Source organism: Protopterus annectens, chromosome 7.part0, assembly GCF_019279795.1.
Source record: "Protopterus annectens isolate FY-2018-M chromosome 7.part0, PAN1.0, whole genome shotgun sequence".
Classification (NCBI taxonomy): domain Eukaryota; kingdom Metazoa; phylum Chordata; order Ceratodontiformes; family Protopteridae; genus Protopterus; species Protopterus annectens.
In genome coordinates, this window is record NC_056739.1 from 399,083,942 (window position 1) to 399,111,183 (window position 27,242).

At 40.8% G+C, this 27,242-nt stretch overlaps 1 protein-coding gene across 2 annotated transcripts in view; it reads left to right on the forward strand.

The window, feature by feature from the left end:
* MAGI3 (membrane associated guanylate kinase, WW and PDZ domain containing 3) overlaps positions 1-27,242 on the forward strand; it is a 2,524,824-nt gene that overhangs the window by 1,831,874 nt on the left and 665,708 nt on the right. For both annotated transcript variants that reach the window (XM_044076986.1, XM_044076987.1), the window contains exon 11: positions 12,117-12,725. In XM_044076986.1, the coding sequence (XP_043932921.1) occupies positions 12,117-12,725 (609 nt within the window). The remainder of the gene's footprint in view (positions 1-12,116; positions 12,726-27,242) is intronic.

Below are 27,242 nucleotides of genomic sequence, written 5' to 3' on the forward strand. Positions count from 1 at the left end.
GACTATGTCTATAATTACCTCAAGGGTAATGTTACACTTATAAAACATGGTCAGTTTAATTTTGGTGGATGCCAAAAAAAAAAAAAAACAGTTTCAAGAAAATTGAAGTCAAAGTTTAAACCAACCATACTAGAAGTAGTACATATAGTAACAGAAATATAATAACTGAAAGTGGGGTCTTTAGAAATGGGTGGGAGCAAATGACAAGGAAAAGTTGGAATTGTGGGAATAATACATGCAGAATAATGGTTTAGAGGAGGAATGAGATTTAAGGGAAGGCAGGAATTGAATGAGCTGCGCAATGTTCTGTATAGAAGATTATATGTGATGCATAATGTTTGCAACTGAAAATATGTCAATATGGTTTGGTTTTATTTATATAAGTGTATGATTACCTATATCAGAAGTGATAATTCAGTAAAGATCTTTCTTGTTTAAAAAAAAAACTCGGAGAATAGAATAGGATGCAGGGACCACTGCCAGAGGATATAGTATGCATTTACTAAAGGATGGTTATCTGAGAACAACACACACACACACACACAGCTACTACAGTCTCAGAAATACTGACATTTTAATATAATATGTCAGAAAGAGAACATGTTGTGGGTAACGGACAGCTGAACTACAAGCTGTTTTGCAGTTGCAAAGACATGTGCCTGGAGAGTTTCTCCGTGGGCCTTCGCTGAAAATTGGCTCGTTCCAAGTCGGACTTTCACGGTAAACAAATGTTAAATAAAAAAATAAAAGGTGACACTTAGGAGTTAAGTGTAATAACTAACTGCTCACATGTATATTCAGGCATTAAATTATTGTCTGAACTAGGCATTTGTAGCTGATGAAGGTAGCTTGAACCTGTTGTTGATGTGTTCAGTCTGAGCTATACTTTTGCTTTTCTCCTTGTCTCCTGAATTTTATCCATCTGCTGAATCTCACTTGTGTTTGCATATCTCTGAGGATTCGTATCCTATTTTGTAGTCATCCAGAGGTTTGAAAAGATAACAATTCTGCATTAATTTGTTTTACCTTTAAACTACATTTTTTTCTGAGTAAATAACTGCATTTTTTAAATAACTAATGTCAGACCTAGACTAGCCTACTGAGATAAATGGCCATCCTCACCAGTGGAGGGCTCTTTGTTCTCACCTACTTGCCATTTTCTGCCATTCCTGTTATCTGTTTTCATATTAGCTCTGTGGATTGAGTACTAAAGAATGCTGTATGATTTAAGCAGATATTGAGTACTAAAGAATGCTGTATGATTTAAGCAGATATTGAGTACTAAAGAATGCTGTATGATTTAAGCAGATATTGAGTACTAAAGAATGCTGTATGATTTAAGCAGATATTGAGTACTAAAGAATGCTGTATGATTTAAGCAGATATTGAGTACTAAAGAATGCTGTATGATTTAAGCAGATATTGAGTACTAAAGAATGCTGTATGATTTAAGCAGATATTGAGTACTAAAGAATGCTGTATGATTTAAGCAGATATTGAGTACTAAAGAATGCTGTATGATTTAAGCAGATATTGAGTACTAAAGAATGCTGTATGATTTAAGCAGAAGCCAGTCAAGATTATTTTAAATGTAACAGTGAAAGGAACTTGGCTTCCTTCCCTACTGATGTTCTGAATGCCCCCACCCCAACATCAACTTTACAGTTCTGAATGGCCTTACCCCAGTATCAACTTTCCGGTTCTGAATGCCGCCATCCCAACATCAGCTTTCCAGTTGAGTCCTGTGCAGCCCAGTCTAATGCTGGCCACTTACTATTTCTTACACTTGGACCTTTTATTTTAAACCCTCATTAGTAGCTTTTGTGATGTGACTTTAATTTTTTTTGTCATTACTTTAGTTGTCTCTTAAGGTAGATGCCACTCATTTATCTCTAACACGTATAACAAGAAGGCTTGAGGTTTCATTCAGATGCTTTAATACAAACAAAACACATCAGGATGGATAGCAGCATCATTAATACGAATTAACTAGTTAACAGACAGACCTTACATACATACGTGCTTACATCTCAACAGCTTACTACAAAATTGAAGTCAGACTCACACATGCTCAGTATTTTTACACTTGTGCAAGCCCTTGGATAGCTTCTTAAAGGCATTTACACACATATTGATTTACATCCTCCCTGTTAAAATGATTGCCCTTTATACAAAACAATATCAGAGTTAGGCATGCATTACTATATGCATTGGAAGTAAAACGCAAAGTTCATGTCCAAATTGCTTCATATCTGCTACAAGGTTTAGAGATTCAACCATATCTCATAACATAACAGTTAGGACCAAACTTAGCAACAGGGACAGCCTGCAGTACACAACTTGTATCAGGAACTTCTCGATTCGTCACAGGAACAGGAATGTCCTCTGGAACTTCCTCTGCAAATGGAACACCGAACAACTCAGTCTGAGATAAAGGGTCTTTCTCACAGACTATGTGCTATGGTATAGGCTCGGACACTGATCTCAAATGCTTTCAATTCTGCCTAAAGATTTCTTCTTCTGATAGTAGTGACTGACTAACTTCCTAACCTATCATCCAGTACAGTCTCGAACCAATTGGAGTAAGAGTCCACTAACACCAAATAATGTTGACCATTCAACTCGAAGATGTCAGTGGCTACTGTCGACCAAGGTAGTTCCGGTATTTGGATAAGCTGAAGTGGTTCTTTCTGTTGATGTGACTTTGTACTGTTACACACTGAACAAGATGAAAGTGCTGTCTCAATGTCTTGTGACATAGAAGCCCAAAATACTAGTCCTCTCACCCTTCTTTTTGGTAGAATCTGTTCCTGGGTGACCAGGATGCAAGATAGTAATTAACTCTGGTTGCAAGGACTTTGGAGCAATTACTCTCTGACCTTTCATAATGATACCTTTGTCAGACAAAATCTCATCTCTGTCTAGAAAATAAAACTGGATCTGTGGCTGTGTGATCTCTCAGCTCATCAAGATGTGTGGAAGAAAAATTTCTCATTTCCATGACTTCAAAATCAAGGTTTTCATTCTCGTGCTGTTCTGTAGTATTTCTGGGCAATCTGGATAATGTATCAGCAAGATAAAGAAGCTTACCTTTCTTGTAGACAAGATTGAAATTGTACTTTTTCAGTCTTCGCATCATACATTGCAGTCTACCTGGAGCTAAGTGCATTGGCTTTCTCAGGATAGTGACTAATGGTTGGTGGTCTGTTTCGATATGGATAGGTCTACCATAAACATAATCATGGAACTTCAAACAGGCAAATACAACTGGCAAAAGCTGTTTCTCAATCTGGGCATACTGCATCTCAGTTTGGGTAAGAGTTCTCAATGCATATGCAACAGGTTCACCCTCTTGTAGAATGACTGCACCAAGACCAAATTTGGAAGCCTCACAGGAAAGTGTAACTGGCTTGTGAGCATCATAGTATCTGTGTGTTGGTGAACTTGCAATTTTCTGTTTCAGGATATCAAATGCTCTTTGGTGTGGCTCTAACCAAAACCAAGATGCATCTTTATGTGTCAGCTCTCTGAGTGGGGCTGAAAGTTGGCTTAAGTCTGGAATGAACTTGCCTAGGTAGTTGAACTTGCCAGGAAAACATTGCAGGGCTTGAACATTGTCTGGAGCTGGCATCTCGAGAATGGCTTGAAGGGGTCTAGTCATTGGCCTGTACTAGTAAATAAATGACCAACATAAATAACTTCTCATAGCCTGAATTTGCATTTGTATGGATTGAGCTTAAGATGCACTTGATGTGCCCTTTCTAGAACTTTTCTGAGATTTCTGTCATGTTCTGCTTCATCGCAATCTCCTACTAGTATGTCATCTACTATGATAGCACAAGGATACCCAGAAAAAAATTGCTCCATTACACGCTGAAAGACTTCACTTGCAGAATTTATCCCAAATGGCATTCTCAAAAATCTGTACCTGCCAAACGGAGAACTAAAAGTAGTGAGCAATGAGGATTTTTTGTCAAGCTGAATTTGCCAAAATGAACTCTTTGCATCTAAGACAGAAAAAATAGTGGCATTTGGCATCAAGGCTGTGACTTCTTCGACTGAGTGCATTGGATGATGAGGTCTTTTTAGCACTTTGTTCAAATCTCACGGGTCAGTACATATTATGATGTCATCAGAGCTTTTCTTATGAGCTACCACAATGGAGGATACCCATTCAGTTGGAGTTTCAGCTGGACAAATCACACCTTGTTGCACCATTTTATCTAACTCTGCTTTAACTCTGTCCTGCATGGCTATCGGAACTTTGCGTGCTGACCTGATAACTGGACTGACCTCTGGGTCTAACTTCATGGAGTACACAACTGGAAGTTTGCCTAGTTTGTCTTTGAAAAGACCAGCATAGGTAGATAAAATGTAGTGGGCAAAATTAGAGTAGTGGTCTTTTAAGCTAACTTGGTGAACTTCCTTGTTAAATGAAAGCAGTCCCATTTTCAAACTGTCTCTGAGCCCCAGTAATGATTGGATATGCCTCTTGACCACATAAAATAACAAGTCATTGCTTCTTCCAGCAGAGTAACATGAAGGCACTACTGAGCCTTCGGATTGAATTTCTTCACCTCCGTAAGCAACAAGTTTTCACACCTTGCCAAATCAAGCCTTTAACCATGACACACTCTAGCAAATGTTTCTGCAGAAATAACTTTGCACTTGGAACCTGTATCAACTTTGAGCTCTGTGGGTTTGCCATTTATCCGAACAATACAAAACACTTCATTCTTTGCCCTTAAATCTACTGCATTAACTGTTTATGAAGCGCTGACACACCATCCACATAAAGAGTAGAATTACCACTGTGCAGCTGATCAACACGTTTCTTAAAATGTTCCCTTTTGATAAAAGAATGTGGGGCTTTTGGTTTACAAAATCTTTTGAAATTATTACATTTATTACATTTCTAGCATTGTTAACCAAAAACTAAACATTTCTTCCTTTTAGATTCATGACTTTTACTACAGTTATGACAGTTGGCAATGAAACTGGGTTGTGGTCCATGCTTTGAGTTTCCTGACTCATTCTTATGCTTCACTGAGACTATGTGAACTCTAGAATTTGCTGGAAAGTTCTGGGGTTTACCAATGAGTGCTGCAAGGGTTACAGTTGCTGTCATGTGCTTGGGCCTGTTTCTTTTAACCATGTGCTGCATACTATCAACATGAGCTTTATCACTGTGCCTTCTAGAGCTATTCTCATTTGTAAGCATATTTGTGTGCTTTTCTTTGAGCTCATATATCTGACAAATCTTAATGGTCTTGTTCAAAGTTAAATCACTGTCACAAATCAAAATCTTTCTCACAGCATCATCTTTAATACCACACACAAGTCTGTCTTTTAGCAGTTCATCCCTTAAGTCACCAGATCTGCACGTTTTAGCTTTATTTCTCAGGTCAGTTATTTATGCTGCAAAAGTTTCAACAGGCATTTGATCCCTTGTGTAAAATAAGTGCATTTCCAGTGTAACATTTGTCTGGGGATTACACATTTCTCTAAATTTATGTTTTAAGCACTCTGGGTCCTCCCTTGACTCAGCCGGTACAACAGTATGACTTCTTTCCCCCCTCTCCAGTATAGACAGCAGGTGCATACACAAATGAATGCTGCCTTTTTATAACTTCTGAACCAGCTAAATTAAGTAGAATAAATGCCTTTGTATGGTCATCTTTATCAGAAAATACTCTTGCTCAAACGCTCTCCAGTTCTCAGCAATATTACTGTCAAACACAAGTGCAGTGGGTTTTCAAAATCCATCTGCCATGCCCACAAAGTATACACAAACACACTGAAAATAGGGCCCTTGTAATTATGTATGCACAAACTGTTCTTTGAGCTTGTAACAACATTCAAATCCACAGTAAACTCTCTGAAATACTTTACTTTGTGAAATATGCTCTCTAATGGCTGTATTCTATGAAATATGCCCTGTAATGGCTGTACTTTTGCGAAATAGCTTTACTGTAACACTGCACAAACATGAGAACACTTTATACACTTCTGATAACTCGGATATCTTTGCTTAATATGAAAAATACACATGCTTTGTGAAAATGTGGTTGTTTCCCCTTATTTTATTCATTGTATGCAATTCAGACTTTATTTCAAACATTTCCACAGTAATTTGAATATTTGTATCAATATCATACATATTGATTTATGCAAATATTATTTAAAACGTTCTGTATGGCTTGTTTCATATTATATGAAAAATATAGTTCTGAGCAAGTTTTAATATCTGAAATTTGTTTCTGACTTGTTTTACAAAGTTTACACATTTTAGGAATGATCCACTTCTGCAGCATCTAAACAAGTGCCTTAATTGTAGCCAAACCCTTTGAATGTGCCAGTTCTGACTCCATGCCCTTTTGATGTGCTTCTTCTAACACCATGTCCTTTTAGACATGCCATTTTGGACACCGTGTCACTCGTTTGTCTCTAACACATGTAACAAGAAGGCTTGAGGTTTCATTCAGATGCTTTAATACATACAAACACATCAGGATGGAAAGCAGCATCATTAAATGCAAACAAACTAGTTAACAGACAGACCTTACATACATACATGCTTACATCAAAACAGCTAACTACAAAATGGCAGTCAGACTTGCACATGTTCAATATCTATACGCTTGTGCAAGCCCTTGTATAGCTTCTTAAAGGCATAAACACACATTGATCTACAGTAGAGTAATGAAAAGCTTTTAGTGTGTTCTTTTAGATCTTGTTGTGCAGGCATGGGTTACCACCAGTTTCACAATGTATGCATAATCTGCCTTGTGGTATTGTATTTTCTCGACATTATCTGTCTCACTTCCTGAAGATCACCCCCTTCCCGAATGGACCCATTTGTTGCCCTTGACTGTGATAAGAGTCGTCAATAGAGGCTATCATTCAGGCAACCATCAGGGGTGGTTCAACTTTTTCAAATGCTGGCCTAACCCCTCCGTGCACTCAGCAAAGTGTTTGTTATGGTTTTGCAGTGGGCTGACCACAGAGGCTATTCTCTAATTCTTATAAACAGTGTTTCCTCCAAGCAGCCCCTGCCCCAGCAGCAAGTACTAGTGGTGGTTTCTCCGGTCTCCACCAGGGAAATTACACCAATTCCATGTACCCTCCCCTCAACAGAGGTGAGCAGGCCATGACCTATCAGTCCTCATTCTCCCAACCTGATTCTCCTGTAGCACAGCTGCACTGATTGATGTTGTCTCTGGGTTAAATTAAGGGTCACAGTAAGGGCTTCATTCCCTTAGCACAGTGGAGCCAGGCTACCTTGAAATAAAATGCATTATATTATATTATCGAAAAGCTTCAAGACATTAAAAATATTCAGTATGTGTTCCTTTTTTTTTACCCTCTTTAGCATTTGATCATCTAGCTCCCACTGAACTAATTCACTCCTCCCTTCCTGCCAGGCATCAGCACCCTGTACAATGCCATTAAGAGGGTCCTTTTTTGGATTTCAATACCTGACTTGTTTTTTGTGTTGCCCCGTCTCCTACTTTAGAGCTCAGAAATGTGAATGAGCATTTTTCCCCTCATTATTGCCATTAATTCACAGACCTCATCTGTTTTGTCATTGTAGCTTGGGATCTGACCACTCTGCCATCTAGACACCAGGTGGTGCTCAGGCAGTCATATGAACCATGCCCCCTCCAATTTCAACAGGCAGGCTGTTAATGACCACTCACTTAAATCCTTCCCTAGGTTGGTTTTCTATCCATGTACTTGCTACTTGAATCTGGGTCTATTGAGACATAATCAGAGCTTTATTCTTTTGCACAGCTGCGATAGCATGTTCCTATTTTTCTTCTGAGGTTTGTTGTGAAAAAATAGTATTTTTCTGTATGCAGGCAATTTTAGAGCAAAGGGTAAAGTTGAAAGAAAGTTAGCAGAAGGGATCAGGAAAGGAATTAAGTTTTTTTTAGCTACATCACAAAAAGTAGGAAGAGAGGGACAGAATTTGGCAAGATGAGTAACAATGGAAGGGAAAAAACGTTTCTGAATTAATATGTTTGCTTTATCCTTCTCAAAGGAAAACGGAGGGAAGGCCATGTGGAAGGAAAGCAAAGGAGGACATATAACAGGACATAGAAGGAAGAAATTCAGAGGGAATTAGCTGACTATAAGAAGTATAAAGCACAAGGATCAGATCTAGGAAAATCCTAGAATTTTCAGAAAGTCTAGCCAGTGTGTTAGCAGACCCAACCAGTGCCACCCAATGGAGATGTTCAGAAAATTACTGACTGGTGCATAAGAGCCAGAGGTTTGTAAGACAGCAGTTGTGGAACCTTGTACAAAGAAGGAAGAAGCAGAAAATGAAATGTATGATGAGCTACAAGCCTATTAGAATAACAACAATGACATGGAAATCACTGAGGGAATCCTGTGAGGAAGGCTCATATTCCTAGAGGAAAGCAGGGAAGAATGAGATTACTGCCAGAAGGAACTGTCAGTCAAACATGATTCATTTTTATGGTGGGTGTCAAGTAACTTTGGAGTAGCAGTAGTAGTAGTCCACTTAGACTTCAGAAAGATATTTGACTCTGTCCCACAAAGCAGACTGATAAGAAAGTTGGATGGAACCAAAACTGAGGAACTGTATAGCTTTATGGCTGAATGGTCCGACATAAAGGATTTTGGTGAGGGGTTCAATGTTAGAAATTAAGAAAAATGACTAGTGGAATACCGCAGTGTGTCTATCCTGGAGCCACTATTCTTTAGTGTGTTTGTCTCGGACATAGCTGAGGGAATAGAAAGCAGGATGTAGCTCTTTACTGATGTCACAGTGATAAGGCAGGAGTGTGATATGGGAGTGTAACAAATGATTTGAAAAATCTAAATAAGTGCAAACTACTGCACATAGGCCACAGAAACCCTGGTGTGAAGTATCAGCAGGGAGGAGTGCAACTGATGGCAACACAACAATGAAAGCGTCTGTGAGTGTTTATTACACCTGGATTGGACCACAAAAAGGACAGTGAGAGTGCAGTGACAGCAGCAGACAGAAAGGTGGGTTTATCTTTAGGACAGATCCCTGAAGCAAAAAAGTAATGCTTCCACTGTACAAGGCATTGGTCAGACTAGGTTCCTGTCATTTTATTAGTAGCCAAAAACATTGACTGGCAAAAGAGGTACCAGGTAACATCAAATTTAAAATATTGAACTATAGAATTAAACAGAAGAATTGTGTGAGATGATACAAAAGCAGGGATTGGGAAACTGGCCCTTTCCCCACTGTAGTGCAATCTTAGAGTTAGTGCACATAATTAGCAGGGGTAGTAGGAATGCAGGAGGGCTTGTTCCCTGCAAAATAAAAATGTCTGTTTATTTATTTATTTTTTTATGTTAGCAGGTTGCTGTTTTGGTATATCAACAAAACAAACTAGATTTATCAGAACCAGAACTGGACTGTTGTGTGCAGTTCTGGAGGCCATATAAGCAAAGACACATTAGGCTGCTGGAAGGAGTTCAAAGCAGATGTACCAGAAATATATGTGAGATGGACGGGAAGAACTATGACCAGAGGTCAGTGGATAAAGAGCTTGTCTCAATACCAGAAGAGACTTGGTGGTACATTATACCATTGCATAATATCATATGAGTGAGGGGTTACGTGATCATCTGAACAGGAAGGACACAGGTTGAAGGAGAAGGACACAATCAGCAGATTGTAGAGTTGTGACTGCACCCTGGATTTTTAAAATCACTTTTTCACAGAATGGGGTTGTGGATCCATGGAATGGACTACCAGAATGGATGGTGGTACTGAGTCCACAGCAACATTCAGTAGGGTAGGTCACAGGTTGAAGTAATGTGGGGGAATGACAAGAAAGCAGGAGAGGTAGAATATTAAGGCCTTTGAGAAGGCAGACTACATAAACCTTGTTTTCTTTTTTCTGCTGCCAAGCAAATGAAATGGAATGAGTATTTTGAGTTGTTATTCTGTGTTTTTGAGTACTAGTCTTCATGGAGAGATAAAAGTGAAGGAATCAGTATGCAAGTAACATGTACTAGTGCAAAAGAAATGTCAGCAAGTATACTTAATGCTTCCAACATAACTTTATTTAATGTTCCTTATCGACATTTGTTTTGTATATTGTGTTTTAGTAGTATAATTTATTGTTGACCTTTTTTTTTTGCTTTCTTCTACCTTATAAATTTAAGTAAAAGGTGTACTGTATTTTTACTTGGATATCAGTGTTTAAGCACCAGACTTCATGGTCATGTTACTCAAACCTGGATAAATTGTGAGCTTAATATATAAATGTATCAGTTTATACGACGGATTTAAAAAGTGTACACACCCCTGTTAAAATGTCAGGTTTTTGTGATATAAAACAAATGAGACCACAGTAAATCATTTCAAACCTTTTCTCACCTTTAATGTGACCTATAACCTGTACAATTCAATGGAAAAACAAACAAATCTGTTAGGGTAAAAAAATATAAAAAATAAAAAACATACAATCCACTGGTTGCATGTGTGTGCACACCCTTAAACTAATACTTTGTTGAAGCACCTTTTGATTTAATTACAACATTCAGTCTTCTTGGGTAGGAGTCTGTCAGCATGGCACATCTTGACTTGGCAATATTTGCCCACTCTTCCTTGGGAAAGTGCTCCTAATCTGTCAGATTGCGAGAGCATCCCTTGTGCACAGCCCTCTTCAGGTCACACCACAGATTTCCTATTGGATTTAGGTCTAGGCTCTGGCTGGGCCATTCCAAAACTTTAATTTTCTTCTGCTGAAACCATTCTTTAATTGTTTTGGATGTATGCTTGGGGTCATTGTCGTGTTGAAAGGTGAAATTCCTCTTCATCTTCAGCTTTCTAGCAGACGCCTGAAGGTTTTGGGCCAAAAGTGATTGGCATTTGGAACTTTTCATAATTCCCTCCACCTTGACTAAAGCCCCAGTTCCAGCTGAAGAAAAGCAACCCCAAAGCATGATACTGCCACCACCATGGGGGTGGTGTTCTTTTGGTGATGTGATATGTTGTTTTTGCACCAAATGTACCTTTTGGAATTATGTCCAAAAAGTTCAACCTTGGTCTCATAAGACCATAACACATTTTCCCACATGCTTTTGGGAGACGTGATGTATTGTTTTGTAAATTTTAGCCGGGATGTTTTTCTGTGTAAGAAAAGGCTTCTCTCTTGCAACCGTACTCCATAGTCTGGACATGTGGAGAATACAGGAGATTGTTATCACATGTAGTAGATAACCAGTACTTGCCAGAAATTCCTGCAGCTCCTTCAGTGTTGCTGTAGGTCTCTTGGCAGCCTCTCTAACCAGTTTTTGTCTTGTCTTTTCATCAATTTTGGAGGGACGTCCAGTTCTTTGCAACGTCACTGTTGTCCCATATTTTCTCCACTTTTTGATGACTGTCTTCACTGTGTTCCTTGGTATATTCAATGCTGTGGAAATTTTTTTGTGCCCTTCTCCTGACTGATACCTTTCAAGAATGAGATCCCTTTGATGCTTTGTAAGCTCTCTTCAAACCATGGCATTTGCTGTAGCAGGCAACTGAGTAAATGTCAGGAAAATCCTACTAGGACAGCTGAACTTTATTTGGGGTTAATACGAGTCTCTCTAATTGTTGGCAGGTGTGTACCTAAGAAGACTGACTGTTGTAATTAAATCAAAAGGTGCTTCAACAAAGTATTAGTTTAAGGGTGTGCACACACAACAAAGTATTAGTTTAAGGGTGTGCACACTTATGCAACCAGCATATTGTACGTTTTTTATTTGTTATGTTTTTTTCCCCTAACAGATTCGTTTGTTTTTCCATTGAATTGTACAGGTCATAGGTCACATTAAAGGTGGGAAAAGTTTTGAAATTATTTATTGTGGTTTCATTTCTTTATATCACAAAAACGTGGCATTTTAACAGGGGTGTGTACACTTTTTATACCCACCGTATATGTATGGTGAGCCCTAATTTTAATACCTTTACTTTATTTTCTTGTTTAATTTTATATTTAAAATGTAGATTAGCAAACATGTAATTCATTATTGAGGAATGATCTGATTGTTAATTATCAGTATTAAAAACATGTCAGTGTGATGTATATCCATGCTGACAGATTTGTTTTTTCTTGTAGGAGACGTTATTGTGGATATTAATGGCACATGTGTCCTTGGGTATTCCCATGCTGATGTTGTTCAGATGTTTCAGCTAGTTCCTGTGAACCAGTATACAACAATGATTCTTTGTCGTGGATATCCTCTTCCAGAAGAGCATGACGAACCAGACATTAATGTTGTTGCTGCTTCCCCCATTGTCAATGGGCAACTGATATCTCAAGGTGAAACTGTCATTGATACTTTAGACTGCAGAACTGGATCTAATCTTTTTGAACATGATGGAAAATCTAGTCAGGTTATGGGCAATGGCCGCTTTAGTGGACCTTCATATGACTACTATGAGCAGAGAACCTCTTCTGCCTCCTCAGGAAGTTCTCAGCCAGAAGTTTTGACCATTCCATTGGTTAAAGGTCCAAAAGGATTTGGATTTGCCATAGCAGACAGTCCTACTGGGCAGAAGGTGAAGATGATTTTGGATAGTCAGTGGTGTCAAGGCCTTCATAAAGGAGATGTAATTAAAGAAATCTATAATCAGAGTGTTCAGGACTTGAATCACCTACAGGTGGTGGAAATTTTAAAACAGTTTCCAGTAGGTGCTGAGGTCCCACTGGTAATTCTGCGAAGTGGTGAGTATAATTTGAACCTTTCCTATAGAAGAGGCATGAATCTGAGAATCTGTATATAGAAATGTTAATTATATGCATTTTTAAACACCTTTATTGAATTATGACTTGACACAGGCAAACATACACTTCTATAAAAGTAATCCAACCATATTAACAAGCTCACATTTACAAACAGTATGCATCACATATAACACTGTAACATTTTCAGGCCTGCTGGATCTAGCTTTGTTTGTATAACTTGTGCACTGATCCAGGCCGTCTTTTTTGGAGAAGGTTTCTCTGTACCCTAGTGGCAGGAGTCTGCAGTTAGAACTTGTCTGATTGAAAACTCCTGGAACAGGGCCCAGTTTTGAGCTTTTTAACTGGTTAATTTTGGGTAAGTGTTGTTTTGATTGTATTGGCTCTATTTTCTGGAAAAAAAAAAATATATATATATACTTGTTTCCCACCTTTCTGAACTAGTATAGTCCAGATGTTCATCGTGTTTCACTGTTGCTTTTGGGTTATCCTGCTGGCAGGCTACCCGCAGTCGGCCAGAATTACAAAGTCTAGGTCCGGCGTCGGTTGCTGTCGCCTCTTCCCTGACATCAGTGCGCCAGGGGTATGAAAGATGCAGCCGACATCATTTTCTCTTTCTTGCCGCGCGGTGCCCAAAGCAAAAGCAGTTCGCAAGTGCCGGTCGGCCGACTCCTGAGATTTTCAAATCCGAATTTCAGAACCGAAGTCTTCATTAAAGCTAAGTACCCCATTGGGGAAAATTTTTTCTTGCTCCAGACCGATGTCAGAAAAAGTTAACAATTGTATTTCTTGTGGGAAGCAAATACCTCATAAGGATTTATTGTATTCCTTGCCTAGGCCCTGATCACAACGTTGCTAGCTGTCGGTTTTGTGCTAGATTTAACCAACGCACTATCAAGCGTCGGTTCAATTTTGCATTTCATTACTTTGGCCAAAGATTTAATTATATAATGCCGTCAGACCAGCCGACAACTGGAGTTTACAAAAAACGCAAGGACAAGGAAAAGGATAGGCATCCGAGGTCCAAAACCGACGACGAGGCCTCTGCTAGGCCAGTCGCCGGTTCTCAGTGAGGCGCTTTCGCAGCCCCTTGCGCCCGCTACCTCAGAGCCACAGGCCTCTTCCGACTCCCACGTGGAGCCGACTGGGCCTCTGGATACTCAAGGTATTGGACACTCGGAAATCATTCCCTCAGATGGGTCCAGAGCCGCTGAGCAGGCATTGGCTTCTGAGGGTGTCTTCAGACCTACACAACTATATATTAAGCCATCTTCAGCTTCAGAGACAAACACTAAAGCAGCTCTAAAGACAAAGAAACAAGTACAGCATTCTCCTACTCAGACTTCCATGCCTAAAAAGCAGATGCTCAAAATGGCCGAAGATCTAATTACTTTGATCAGGGGCTCCCATCCCCCTCCTGATAAGAGGCCTAGGCAAGAGACAGAGTATGATTCTTCTGATCAAGTTTCTGTTTCCTCTAATTCCTCTTCTGAACAGGATTACTCCATGCTTCCCTATGAGGATTCTGATGTTGAAGAATCCATTCCTTCAGCCTCTCCTCCTGAGGATTATTCTTTTGGGGAAACCCTGCATGCCATGAGGGAGCATTTCCTCTGGGAGAGCCAAGATTATTCTGAATCTAAGAAGAGGCTCAGAGACTTTCTGCTACTTCTTCAGCACAGACCCCTTGCTATTCCACCTGCTCTAGACATTGTAGATAATGTATTTTCAGAGTCCGGCCTGTCCCCTGACTCTCTACCCCCTGCACCTGCTCAGCCAGACAGATACTACAGGGTCCCGTATTCTCATAAATTCCTATACAAAAATCCCGCTGCTGACCCAGAAACTATATCTCAGGGTCCCAAAGGGGTTAAAGCTTCCACTGCAAAAAACTCTGTCCTCTCTGATAGGGATTCTAAGGCTCTAGACAGATGGGGGAAAAAAGTCTACACTTCTGCTACCCTGGCTGTAAGGGCTTTAAATTGTCAGTTTCATATGCTTAAATATCAGCAATATTTAATGTCACTGCTGAAACAGAAAATGTTGACAAATACTGAATGTTCAGAGAACAAGGAATTGCAGGATTTATTACATGCAGCTGAACAAGTGGGAAAGCATACTTTGCAATGTGGTTATGATTCACTGGAGGCCTCTTGCAGGACCGCAGTTACAGGTTCTGTGATTAGAAGGCATGCTTGGTTAAAGGAACAGAATCTGCCTGATCATGTTAAAGCAAAATTATTAGATGCACCATTACAGCATGACACTTTGGTACTAAAGCAGAAGAGGTGTTGAAAAAAATGGAGGATAAAGCAAAATCCATGCAGACAGTCAAGGATTTCTTACAGGTACAGCCACCCAGGTTTATCAGGAACTGGCCTTCTAAAAATTGGTCCTTTCCAGTGTCAGACGGACCACAAAGAGGCAGATACAGGCATCCCAGAGGCAGATCTCAGCCCCAAGGCTCATACAGGCCTAAACAATGGGGTGCTCCTACCTCCAAAAGCGGAGAAGACAAATCACAACCTTACATGAAACAGTCCCAATGACTTTCCTTTACCAGATCCAAGCACTTTTCTTTTGGCAGCCCCCTTAGGAGGAAAACTAGCACTTTTTTCATCAAATTGGCAAATGGTTACCCAAGACAAATGGGTCCTGAACATAGTGTCCCAAGGCTACATGTTCCATTTTCACACTCTACCAAGGTCAAAAGGTATGCCAAACCTGCCACACAATCAATGGGCAGAGGCACAAAAACAAATTACAGCCCTCATGGACATGAGGGCCATTCAGCAAGTACTACAACAAGAGCAGGGGCAAGGATTTTACTCCAGACTTTTCCTAGTACCCAGGAAGGACAAAACCTGGAGACCAATACTGCACCTGTCTATACTAAATACGTTTCTGGAAGTTCCAAAATTCAAGATGTTGACTCTACAGCAGCTACTGCCCATGCTGGGCAAGAAGGCTTGGCTCGTAACTGTGGACCTAAAAGAGGCATACCTGCATGTCCCAATCAGACAATCTTGCAGAAGATACCTCAGATTCATAGCTGGTTCAATGCATTACCAATTCTCTACACTGCCCTTTGGCTTATCTACTGCGCACAGGGTCTTTACAAAATGCCTGGCACCAGTAATTGCGTTTTGCAGACAAAAAGGAATTCAAATATATCCCTACTTGGACAACTGCATAATTCAAGCAGAGAACAAAGACATTCTTCTAAAGCATCTGGCATTTGTAAAAAGATTACTAATTGGCCTAGGGTACACAGTAAACGAAAAGAAATCAAAACTAGTGCCCTCTCAATAGATAATATTCCTGGGTGCAAGCTTAAATACAACTGCCCAGATGGCTTATCTCACGCCAGACAAACAAAAGCAACTGACTACTTACTTCAAGAAATTGGCAACACAAACCCACTTATCTGCAAGTAAAATCCTGCAGGCCTTGGGTTTCATGACATCCTGCATTCTACTAATTCCATATGCCAGACTGTATATGAGGAAACTACAATGGTATCTAAAAAGTGTTTGGACTTAGCATTGCCACAGCCTGGAGACAGTAATTGCACTCATTCCCTGCCTGCAACAGGAGTTTCAATGGTGGGCAGAAGCCTGTCACCACAACAAGGGTCTGCCATTCAATTTACCCACAGCCAACTGGGTAACAAAGGATGCATCAGATTATGCTTGGGGGGCCCATATGGCAGAAAAATGTATTCAGGGCACATGGCCTGCAAACCAGATGCATCTTCACATCAATCAAAAAGAGATGCTAGCTGTTCAAAATGCCCTGACAGCTTTCAAGGACCTGCTTCATCCAGGACAGTTACTGATAAAGGCAGACAACACTACGGTCATGTGGTACATAAACAAGCAGGGAGGTACACATTCCTACCCCCTCTGCAGACAAGCAATGACCTTATGGGACACAGCGTTGGCTTTTCAAGTTCACCTGCAAGCACAATTCCTGTCAGGAAAAACAAATACTCTGGCAGACGAACCAAGCAGAAACCTCATGGATCCCCACGAATGGAAACTGGATCCACAAATCTTCAGCATGATAATAAGGAAATGGGAATGCCCAGACATAGATCTATTTGCCTCCCCTCACAACTGCCAATTGCAGAGATTTTGCACAAGGATTTATCACAAGGAAGCATGGAAAGTGGACGCCCTATCCTTCAGCTGGAAAGATCTAACAGTTTATGCTTTTCCCCCACTGCCTCTCCTTCCCAGGGTACTCCTAAAGGTCAGACAAGAGAAGCCAAAAATTATACTGATTGCACCCGACAGGCCACGCCAGCACTGGTACCCAATCCTAAAGAGCTTGTCTCAAGGTCCAGCATGGATATTGCCTCAGACTTCTCACTTGCTGACCCAACAAAACAATCACATCCTGCACAGCCAACTCAGGACCTTAAATCTGGCAGCATGGCAGATAATGTAGCCATTCAGAACACTCCTCTTTCAAAAGCTGTTATGGATGTTATCTTGGAGGCCAGGAGGCCCAGTACAAGAAAATCTTATGCAGAAAAATGGAAGAGATTCTGTGCTTGGAACATGGCATTGACACGGGTGTACCAAATATCCCTCAGATTTTACAGTACCTAATTGAGATGCTGAACAAAGGCCTTTCTTTCTCATCAATTAAGATTCATGCCTCTGCCGTTTCAGCCCACTACAATATGGAACCACCTATCTTTTCTCATCCTTTAATAAGGCAGTACCTCAGAGGGGCCAAAAACATTAGGCCTTCAAGGAGAGCACCAGTTCCGGCCTGGGACCTCAATTATATTTTGGAAAAACTCACACTGCCTCCTTTCAAGCCAACATCAACAGCAGATATAAAATTATTATCCTGGAAAACAGCTCTGCTCCTAGCAATAACCTTTGCAAGGCGAGTCTCGGAGTTACAAGCACTCATGGCTGTGGAACCTTTCATCATTTTTCATCCAGACAGGGCTTTTCTGAGGACAAACCCTACATTTATGTCTAAGGTGGTGTCCAGTGTGGCCCTCAACCAAACCATTCACTTGCCTACCTTTTATCCAAGTCCACAGAACAAGGGTGAGAAAATTCTGCATTCTTTGGACATACACAGGCAGTCATGCTTCTACTTGGACAGAACTAAAGATTTCAGAAAGACTGAGCAACTTTTAGTGTCATATGCTGCAGGATCACAAGGAAAGGCTATCTCAAAACAGACTATTTCTAAATGGATAGGCCATGGCATCCATTTCTGCTATTTTCAACATGGCAAATCAGTGCCTAAGGGCATTAGGCCTCATTCCACCAGAGCAGCAGCCACATCAGCAGCCTTCCTCAGAGGAGTACCAACCAAGATATCTTAGAGGCTGCAACTTGGAGTTCAGTGCACACCTTCACAAAGCACTACCACTTACCTCTTTACTCTAAGTCCAGAGCAGGTTTTGCCACTGCAGTTCTGCAGGGCCTCATAGCCTCTCCTAATCCTATTTAGCCCAGCCACCCATCCTCAGCTTTGGGATTCAACCCAAGAGTAATGACTGCAACAATGAAACACGATGAACATAGTACAGTTGTGTACTACCATAAATGTAGATGTTCGAGTGTATTCACTGTTGCCGTCCAGGTTATCCACCCACCATCCCCCTTTTTCTTTGCTGGGATTTATCTGCACTTCTGTATCCTATACAACCTATTTGGTGTATTTGCATGTAGATGAAGGAAATGTTATTTTTGTGCATGCATTTTTATTGGCCTATTTTTTCAGCCTACCAATTTTAGGGCACCTGACATCTGGGGCAAGAAAAACTGAAGAAAATGGCGTCGGCTGCATCTTTTATACCCCTGGCGCACTGACGTCAGGGAAGAGGCGACAGCAACCGACGCTGGACCTAGACTTTGGAATTCTGGCCGACTGCAGGTAGCCTGCCAGCAGGATAACCCAAGAGTAATGACTGCAACAGTGAATACACTCGAACATCTACATTTATTGTAGGTACACAACTGTACTTTTTCAGGTCACTGCTGAATCCAGGGCTGTGTTACAAGTTTCTGTGTTGCCATACCTTACTTGGATAGAAGGAAGTTTCATTGTTCACCTGTGAGAGAGGGGAGCTTTGAGCAGCCTATCTGTCCCTGAAGGAGTGGTTTCAGCCCAGAAGTTAGTAGTTTATTGACCATTTTGGGCTAATTTCTATCTCTTTCACTTCCCTGCTATAAAAACCGCATTTGCACAGTTTTTGTGCTTGTATTCCGCTCAGCAAGTGCCTTTCAGGTGTTCTGCAGAGTCTACAGCAGCAGAGAGACAAAAGAGAGACTTTGGAGTGATTAAGTATCATTTTCTGCTTTTCTTGCTGTCTTAACTAATTCCACCTAAAATGCCAGTTTTTTTTTAGCGTTTTTGTAATTTAAAAGGTTTGTTATTGCTACGTATTTTACTTATTTGCTGCCTGCACTTGAATTAAGTCATTTTTGTGTTTAAATAATCTGTTTAACTGTTGTGGGCTAGACACTAAAGTGTGATAGCCTTTTCTGTGCATTTAAAGTGTTGTTTTGATTGTATCTGCTCTATTTTCTGGAAAAAAAAAACAAAAAAATATATATATATATATATATATATATATTTTTTTTTTTTTTTTTTTCTGGAAAAAAAAAATATATATATATATATATATGTATGTATATATACTTGTTTCTGAACCTAGTATAGTCCAGTTTTCAGGTTATTGCTGAATCCAGGGCTGTGTTACAAGTTTCTGTGTTGCCCATACTTTACTTGGATAGAAGGAAGTTTCTCTGTTCACCTGTGAGAGAGGGAAGCTTTGAGCAGCCTATCTGTCCCTGGAGGAGTGGTTTCAGCCCAGAAGTTAGTAGTTTATTGGCCATTTTGGGCTAATTTTGATTTTATCTGCACTATTTTCTGAAAAAAAAATAAATAAATATATACTTTTTCCCGCCTTTCTGATCTAATATAGTCCAGTTTTCAGGTTATTGCTGAATCCAGGGCTGTGTTACAAGTTTCTGTGTTGCCCATACCTTACTTGGATGGAAGGAAGTTTCTCTGTTCACCTGTGAGAGAGGGGAGCTTTGAGCAGCCTATCTGTCCCTGGAGGAGTGGTTTCAGCCCAGACGTTAGTAGTTTATCAGCCATTTTGGGCTAATTTCTGTCTCTTTCACTTCCCTGCTATAAAAACCACATTTGCGTGGTTTTGCGCACTGGGCAGTGCCAGTTAGTTCGAGTTAAACTATTCTCGGCTCCACGAAGTGTACTCTTCAATTTTTCCCTTGGAACTAGACAAACCTTCAACTTTAGCACTCTTACCATTCATTTCACAGTCAAACACTTGCTTAAAACTCATAGCAAGCACTAATTAACCCTAGCACTAGACCTCCCTATACTGTCCAGAAGGACAAGGCTCTCTAGTCGTCCCCACCAGTCAGAAAAACAGCTTACTCTACCTATTCAGGCATGTCCAAACGGCAGTTTCCAGTGTACTCTCCAGTCCATCTGGTGAGTCTGGGCATTTTGAGGCAATGTTACAACTGCTAAGTACAAAAGGAAGAACAGTACTAGACAGACCACTCAGTGGCTGCTTGGAAAACCACTTTAATCCAAAGAATAATAAAATCCACACTGGTAAATAAGTCCACACCAATAACCTCCACACTGATTAAGTGCTTTTGTCGGTAACACCAACTTCATCAGGAATGTTACAACTGCTTCACGTACAGAGACAACCCTCTCCTCCTACCACCAAACACTAATATATGCATGAGATGCAATTATACAGCCAAACTGGAGGCAAAGCTCTCTCAACCCAAGACTGGAACTGACAGTCAAGAGGAGAAGGGTAATTCTTGCAGCACACCACCAGTCTCATATAGACCTAATAAACCAACACTGGCAAATAACACACATGAATACATGAAAACATACTCTGAGGCTCTAAATAAAAACCTGCAAAAGCAACAGAGACCTCTAAAGCAGACATCCAAGCAACCTTCACACCCCATTACCACCCATGAAACACATACTTCACATAATCAGTGTGCCATGCAGTCACAGCCCTTAAGGCAAAATAACATACCCAACACACTAGTAATAGGCGACTCTATAGTCAGGCACACTGATGTCCCACTAACTAGGCTGGACAAGGAGAAGGTTGCAGTTAGATGCCTGTCTGGTGCTATGATCCGCCACATAACACAAGCACTCAGGTCACTCCAGAACAAGTACAAATACGACTCTGTCATTGTCCAAGTTGGTGTGAATGACCTCAGACATACCTCCCTGTACTACATGAAAAGAGACATGGAAGAGCTCTCTGATCCTGTAGCCCAGGCCGGTATGACCCTGACCCTGAGTAGAATCCTGCCCTCATCAAGAATGATGCCACAGTATAAAGAAAAAGTTATCAATTTCAACAATTGGCTTAGTTTCTGGTGTCATGCAAAGGGGATCCAGTATCTGTCGCCTGGGATGACATGGTCAATAAGCCACGTTGCTTCAGAAGAGATGGCTTGCACCTATCACCCTTAGGCTTTCAAATGCTGGCCAAGGCTCTTGCCACCCCCATAGTGCCTTTTTTAGGCAAGGCTGTAAAGACAAACCCACCACCATAAATAACATAAGTAACCAAAAACTGAGGGAAATGCTACTCAATGCCAGAAGTCTAAACCTCAAAATGCACGCACTTGAGGCACAACTCAGTATGGGGAACATCGACATATGTGCAGTAACAGAAACCTGGTTTAAGGCTACTGACAGCACCCCAGCACTACTAAGCTATAACTCATACCATACCTTTCGGCTGCAGAACCAGGACCGAAACACAAAAGGCGGGGGTGTATCCATATTCATCAAGGATGCCCACACCTCCAAGTTAGTGGCGCAGCACAATGCATCAGAAATCATCCATGTGCAACTAACAATGGACAAAACTGCAATCCAAATTGTAGCTTGCTACAGATCACCCAGCATGACCCAGGACCCCCATTCCGCATTTCTGGAGATAATGGGAAATATGAAGGTCCTACCAAACACCCTAATACTGGGTGTTTTCAATTACCCAAACATAAACCGGGAGAACTACTCAAGTGCTAACTCCCTTGCCCAGCGCTTCCTAGAATTTATAAACTCGAATGCCCTGGATCAACTGGTCACCACCCCCACCAGAGGGAACAACATATGGGACCTGGTCATCACCAACATGGGCAACCAGTGTTCCACACTGGAGGTCAACCCCTCACTGGTTAGATCAGACCATAGACTAATCACTCTGGATATCCACATTCTGCCCCCACCCCCAATCAAGGAAACCACAGTAAAAAACTTTTCAAAAGCAAACTTCACGTTACTTAAGACCAAGGTGGAAAGGTTCACAGCCCCCATGCTAAAGGACAATGCTGTCCAAGCTGCTGAAACCTTTACAAAGGCACTGTATGAGCATCTGCAGGAATTCATGGATCATGCTATCCCAAGTAAAAACAAAACTCACTCCTCCAAGAAAAGGAAACCAGTCTGGTGGACCCCTGCCATAAATAAGCTATACAACAGAAGGAGGAAACTAGTACAGAAAAGAGTAAAATCCCAAGAAGGAAAGACATCCCCGATCAATATCAGCAAGAAACTATGATCCCTCATTAAATCATCCAAGGCTAGTTTCAAAAGAAAAATTGCCAATGACTCCAAAGATAACCACAAAGCGTTCTTTAGCTATGTCAAGAACCTAAGTGGAAACTCTCAGATCTGCTCTGAGTTAGTGCAGAATGGCACAAAATACACTGAACTGACTGATATTGCCAGCATTCTGGCAGACCGGTTTAGTGCAAACTTCAACCCCCTCTCACCCCCTAAAGGGCCCATAACCATACCAGAAGAATGTAGGGCCCCATCAGTCACAGACACACAGGTTAAAACAGCCCTATCCAAAGCCAAAAATACAACTTCAATGGGACCGGACGGTGTCCCAGGCTGTGTCTTACAAGGGCTGCAAAATGAACTAACCCCTCACCTAAACACACTGTTCAAACTCAGCCTCTCTACAGGCTATGTACCCACAGAGTGGTGCACAGCAACAGTTATCCCACTCCACAAAGGTGGAGCCACAATGGACCCCGGGAACTATTGCCCTATAAGCCTGACTAGCCTGGTCTGCAAGGCTATGTAGTGCATCATCATGGAAATCATTAGCAGAGACATTGGGAACCTCCAAACCTTGGACCCTACCCAGTTTGGCTTTGTTAAGGGCAGATCATGCCTCCTAAACCTGGTGGACTTTTTTGAGACCGTTACCAAGGCATTAGACGGGGGAAAGATGGTCCACACAGCCTATCTAGACCTTGCAAAGGCCTTTGACACCAATTCCCTTTGTAGTATTATAGACAAGCTCACCAGCTTGAACATAAACCTCTACGTCACGAAATGGGTTGCCAACTGGCTCATTGATAGAACCCACATGGTGAGAGTTGCAGGCTCTACATCCGATTCTAAACCAGTTACAAGTGGTGTCCCCCAGGGCTCAGTCCTAGGACCCCTCCTGTTCGGTATATACTTCTCAGAGGTACGGGCAAGTATAGGAGAACTATGGCTGACCAAGTTCGCAGACAACTGCAAACTAGGGGCCATAATTGATTCTCCAGCTGATACAGACACTTTCCAGAAGGGTCTCACTGAGACGGATACGTGGTGTCAAAATCATGGCCTCAAGCTAAATGCCAAAAAGTGCATAGTCATCCCCTTTAGAAAAAATAAAGTACCCATGAACTACCACATAGGTGGTAGTCCCCTAAATACAGAAAATGTAATAATAGAGCTGGGGACCCAAGTAGATAGTAATCTCTCCTTTGATAATCATATTGCCAAGGTGGTTAGAAAATCCTTATATGTGGTCCACCTAATCAGAAAAGGGTTCGCATCTAGAACAAAAGAGGTTATTGTGCCTCTCTACTCATCACTCATTAGACCCATCATAGAATACAACGCCCCATTTGGGATGTACCTTACAAAACACCTGCAACAGCTGTAAAGTCCACAAAAGTACCTCACCAAGAGGATTACTGGCCTCAAACAGATGCCCTATGCAGCCCAACTCAAGAAACTCCAGCTGTACTCTGTTACATACAGCTTACTCAGAGTTGATCTCTGCCTGACAAAACAAGGCCATGTCCAACCCAGAATTGATGGACATGCTCCACCTAAAAAAAAAAAAAACAATCCCAGAGAGCCACTAGAGATATAAACCTCACCACAACGATAAATAGGACATGCTGGATGGATAGATTCCTGTCCCAGAGACTCCCCATGCTTTGGAACAGGATTCCAATATACATCAGGCAGAGCCCCTCACTAACACTCTTCAAGAGAAACCTTGACGGGTGGATGGGAAACAGAAAATGTACCTCGGGATCACAGCAGTGGCTCTGCTGGACAGTGGTGCAGGGAACTAATGGCTCTGCTGGTAAGAAGCGCAGGGAACTAATCTAAGGGGGTGGCAAAAACCAACACATTCTGGCTAGGCTTATAAATACCCTTGGGCAGATAGCCTAGTACTTACCTATGAACCTATTACATAAATTGTTCAATTACTACCTTCTCTTAAACCCCATTCTTCCTCCAAAATATTTTCTGCATGTGTTGTTGCTATAATTTCCATTTTTTTCTATTTAATTTACCCCTGATGTTTTCAAAGGATCCCACTTCCTGTTCTTTTATCTCTGTTACAATATTCACCACTTCAAGTATAGTTGGTTTAGATTTTGATTTTCATTTTCTCATAACTGACTTTTTGCCAGACACCAGAATTAAACTTAGCAACGCCTTACCCATGTGTAGGCAATTCAGATCCTGTGTATCAACTCAAAAAAAGTATTTCCTTAGTTACACTTATTTGTGCACCCAGTATTGCTGACTAAGTACTTTGTAGGGAATTTTTAAAGTCTGCCAGCTCATTACACTCCAAGAAAATATGCTCCCAGGTACCTCTTTCTTCCCTATTGCACCTCAAGCTTTTGCCATCTACCCGTGGAAAAATTCCTTGGAGTCTGCTTGGGGGGGATGTAACAGTATCCATACAAACACTTCAGGCAAAAATCTTAAATCTTTAAGATTTTGTTGCATATTTGAGACCCATACATGTGTCCTCCTATTGTTTCTTTGTGAATTGCATATCTAATCTCTCTTCTCAATTTCTGACCTCTTCTGAGTGATTCCTGTAGTTATCATGCAATATTTTATATGCCCTACTAATTATCCTTTTTTAACAGCAGCTTCTGTTCCAGATTCAATAAAAAAACTCAACCAGTGCAGGTCTTTTATTTAGAATTCCCCTATCATTTCTCTTTATCTGTACTCTGCCTTCCCTATCAGGGATTGATATCAATCACTAGCTTGCAATTCAAATAGCTTATTGCCTCTTCTCATTTTATTGCATTCCCCTCTCTAATTATTTGCTTTCAGTACCTTGGTTCATTTGCCAGCTTTTTCTAGTAAGTTCCAGCCCCCTCTTGCCTATTTTCTGTATATGTAATCGCAGTCTCTCAATTATATGAAAGTCGGGTAAGTGGGATTTCGAGACAACAAAGCCGACAACTCAGAAGACAGACTGCCCAGAACACCGACTTTTAACTCCAGGTAAGTAACCCCTTGGCCACCATCTTAAACTTTGCTCCTTGCCTCCATTGGGGGGGGGGGGGCACAGCCAACACCCCACATGGGTGGGTTTAATTTGCTGCAGTTTTTTTTTTTTTTTTTTTGGCCAAGTGGTTACTTACCTGGAGTTGAAAGTCTGTGCTCTGGACTGTCAGTCTTCTGAGTTTTTGGCTTTGTCGTCTCGGTTATATGAAAGTCGGGTAAGTGGAATTTTGAGACAACAAAGCTGACAACTCAGAAGACCAACTGCCCAGAACACCGACTTTCAACTCCAGGTAAGTAACCCCTTGGCACCATGTTAAACTTTGCTCTTTACTTCCGTGGTAGTGCAATCTCAGAGTTGATGTATTTGGTTAGGGATGGGAGGGGCACAGTCAGCCCTCCACATGGGTGGGTTTAATTTGCTTCAGTTTTAAGTTTTTTTGTTTTTTTTGGCCAAGTGGCTACTTACCTGGAGTTGAAAGTCATTGCTCCAGACTGTCGGTCTTCTGAGTTTTTGACTTTGTTGTAAGTAGGATTTCTGGTTTGTGTAGTAGACCCCTTCCCACATATCCTTAGGTGCCATAACACAATCCTTTTTAATCCATACTCCAAATTAATTTAATAATGTCCCCATAAATATGGATATTGCTGAACTAGTTAATGTGTGGTGCATAGTTTACAGCTACAGCATTTATTTTATCTTCATTAATTTTATATCCCAAAAAACCCAGGACTGTCTCAGAATGTTCCACAACACTGAGATGTCCTTTTCTGGTTCCATCAGATACAAAACAATGTCATCTTCAAGTAAAGCCAACGTTTCTTGAGCACCATACCAATTATATCCTTGAGTTTCTAAATTCCTTATTTACTTTGCCAGTGGTTCTTAATATAATACAAATAACAAAGGGCAAAGAGGACACACCTGCCTGGTTTCCCTTTTCAAAGCCAACTTATCAGAGAGGAACCTTCCTACTTTGATTTGTGCCTCTGATCCCTCATATATCCTTCTAATTAACCTTATTGTTGTTTCAAGAAATGCAAATGCTTCCATTGCCATACTCATAACATCACAGTTTAGTCTCTCAAATGCTTTCTGTGCATCAAAACTCACCAATAACAGCGCCATTTTCTTATAATTCTGCCTCCCTCTTAATCATCATCATTGAATTAATGTTGTCAAATGTTTGTCTCCCCTCCACAAGATGACATTGGTCCATATGTATGATTTTTGGCATCACCTTAGTCATTCTTTTATCCATTATAGACATAAACACTTTATAGTTATGGTTTAAAACTGAAATGGACCTATAGGAAACTGGATTAGATGGGTCTTTACAATCTTTTACAGCCACCAAAGCTTTTTTCCAGGATGTTGGTGCCTCCCCTCCTTTCAAAATACTGTTAAACAAAGTCTTTATCACTTTCTTCCCTCCTAGCTTCCAAACTTTTACCAGAATACTATCTAATCCTGGAGGCTTTCCTGCAGATTGAGTGTACATCACCATTTTTTATTTCAGCTCCTCCTATTTTAACTGTTAGCTGCTGTGAGCTTCATCTACCTTGAAATATGGCTGATTTACCCCATTTCTCTACTTTATTCATGTTTTCATAACATTTCCAAAATATCTCTAGTAACTCTACAGGATCTCTGGTTATTTTTCTTGTTATAGGCTCTTTAAGTTTGGCAACATCCCTGTCTAGTTTCTGCTGTGCTAAAAGCTTTTATGTTCTGGAGTTATCAAAAAACAGTTGCTTAGCAGCAATTGTTCTAAACTCATGCATAATATCCAGGTACTCCATTATTTTCTCTTTAGCACTCTGCAATTGTGACTCTTCTTGTTCTGTGAAATTCACCATATTTTGTAATACTTTAAC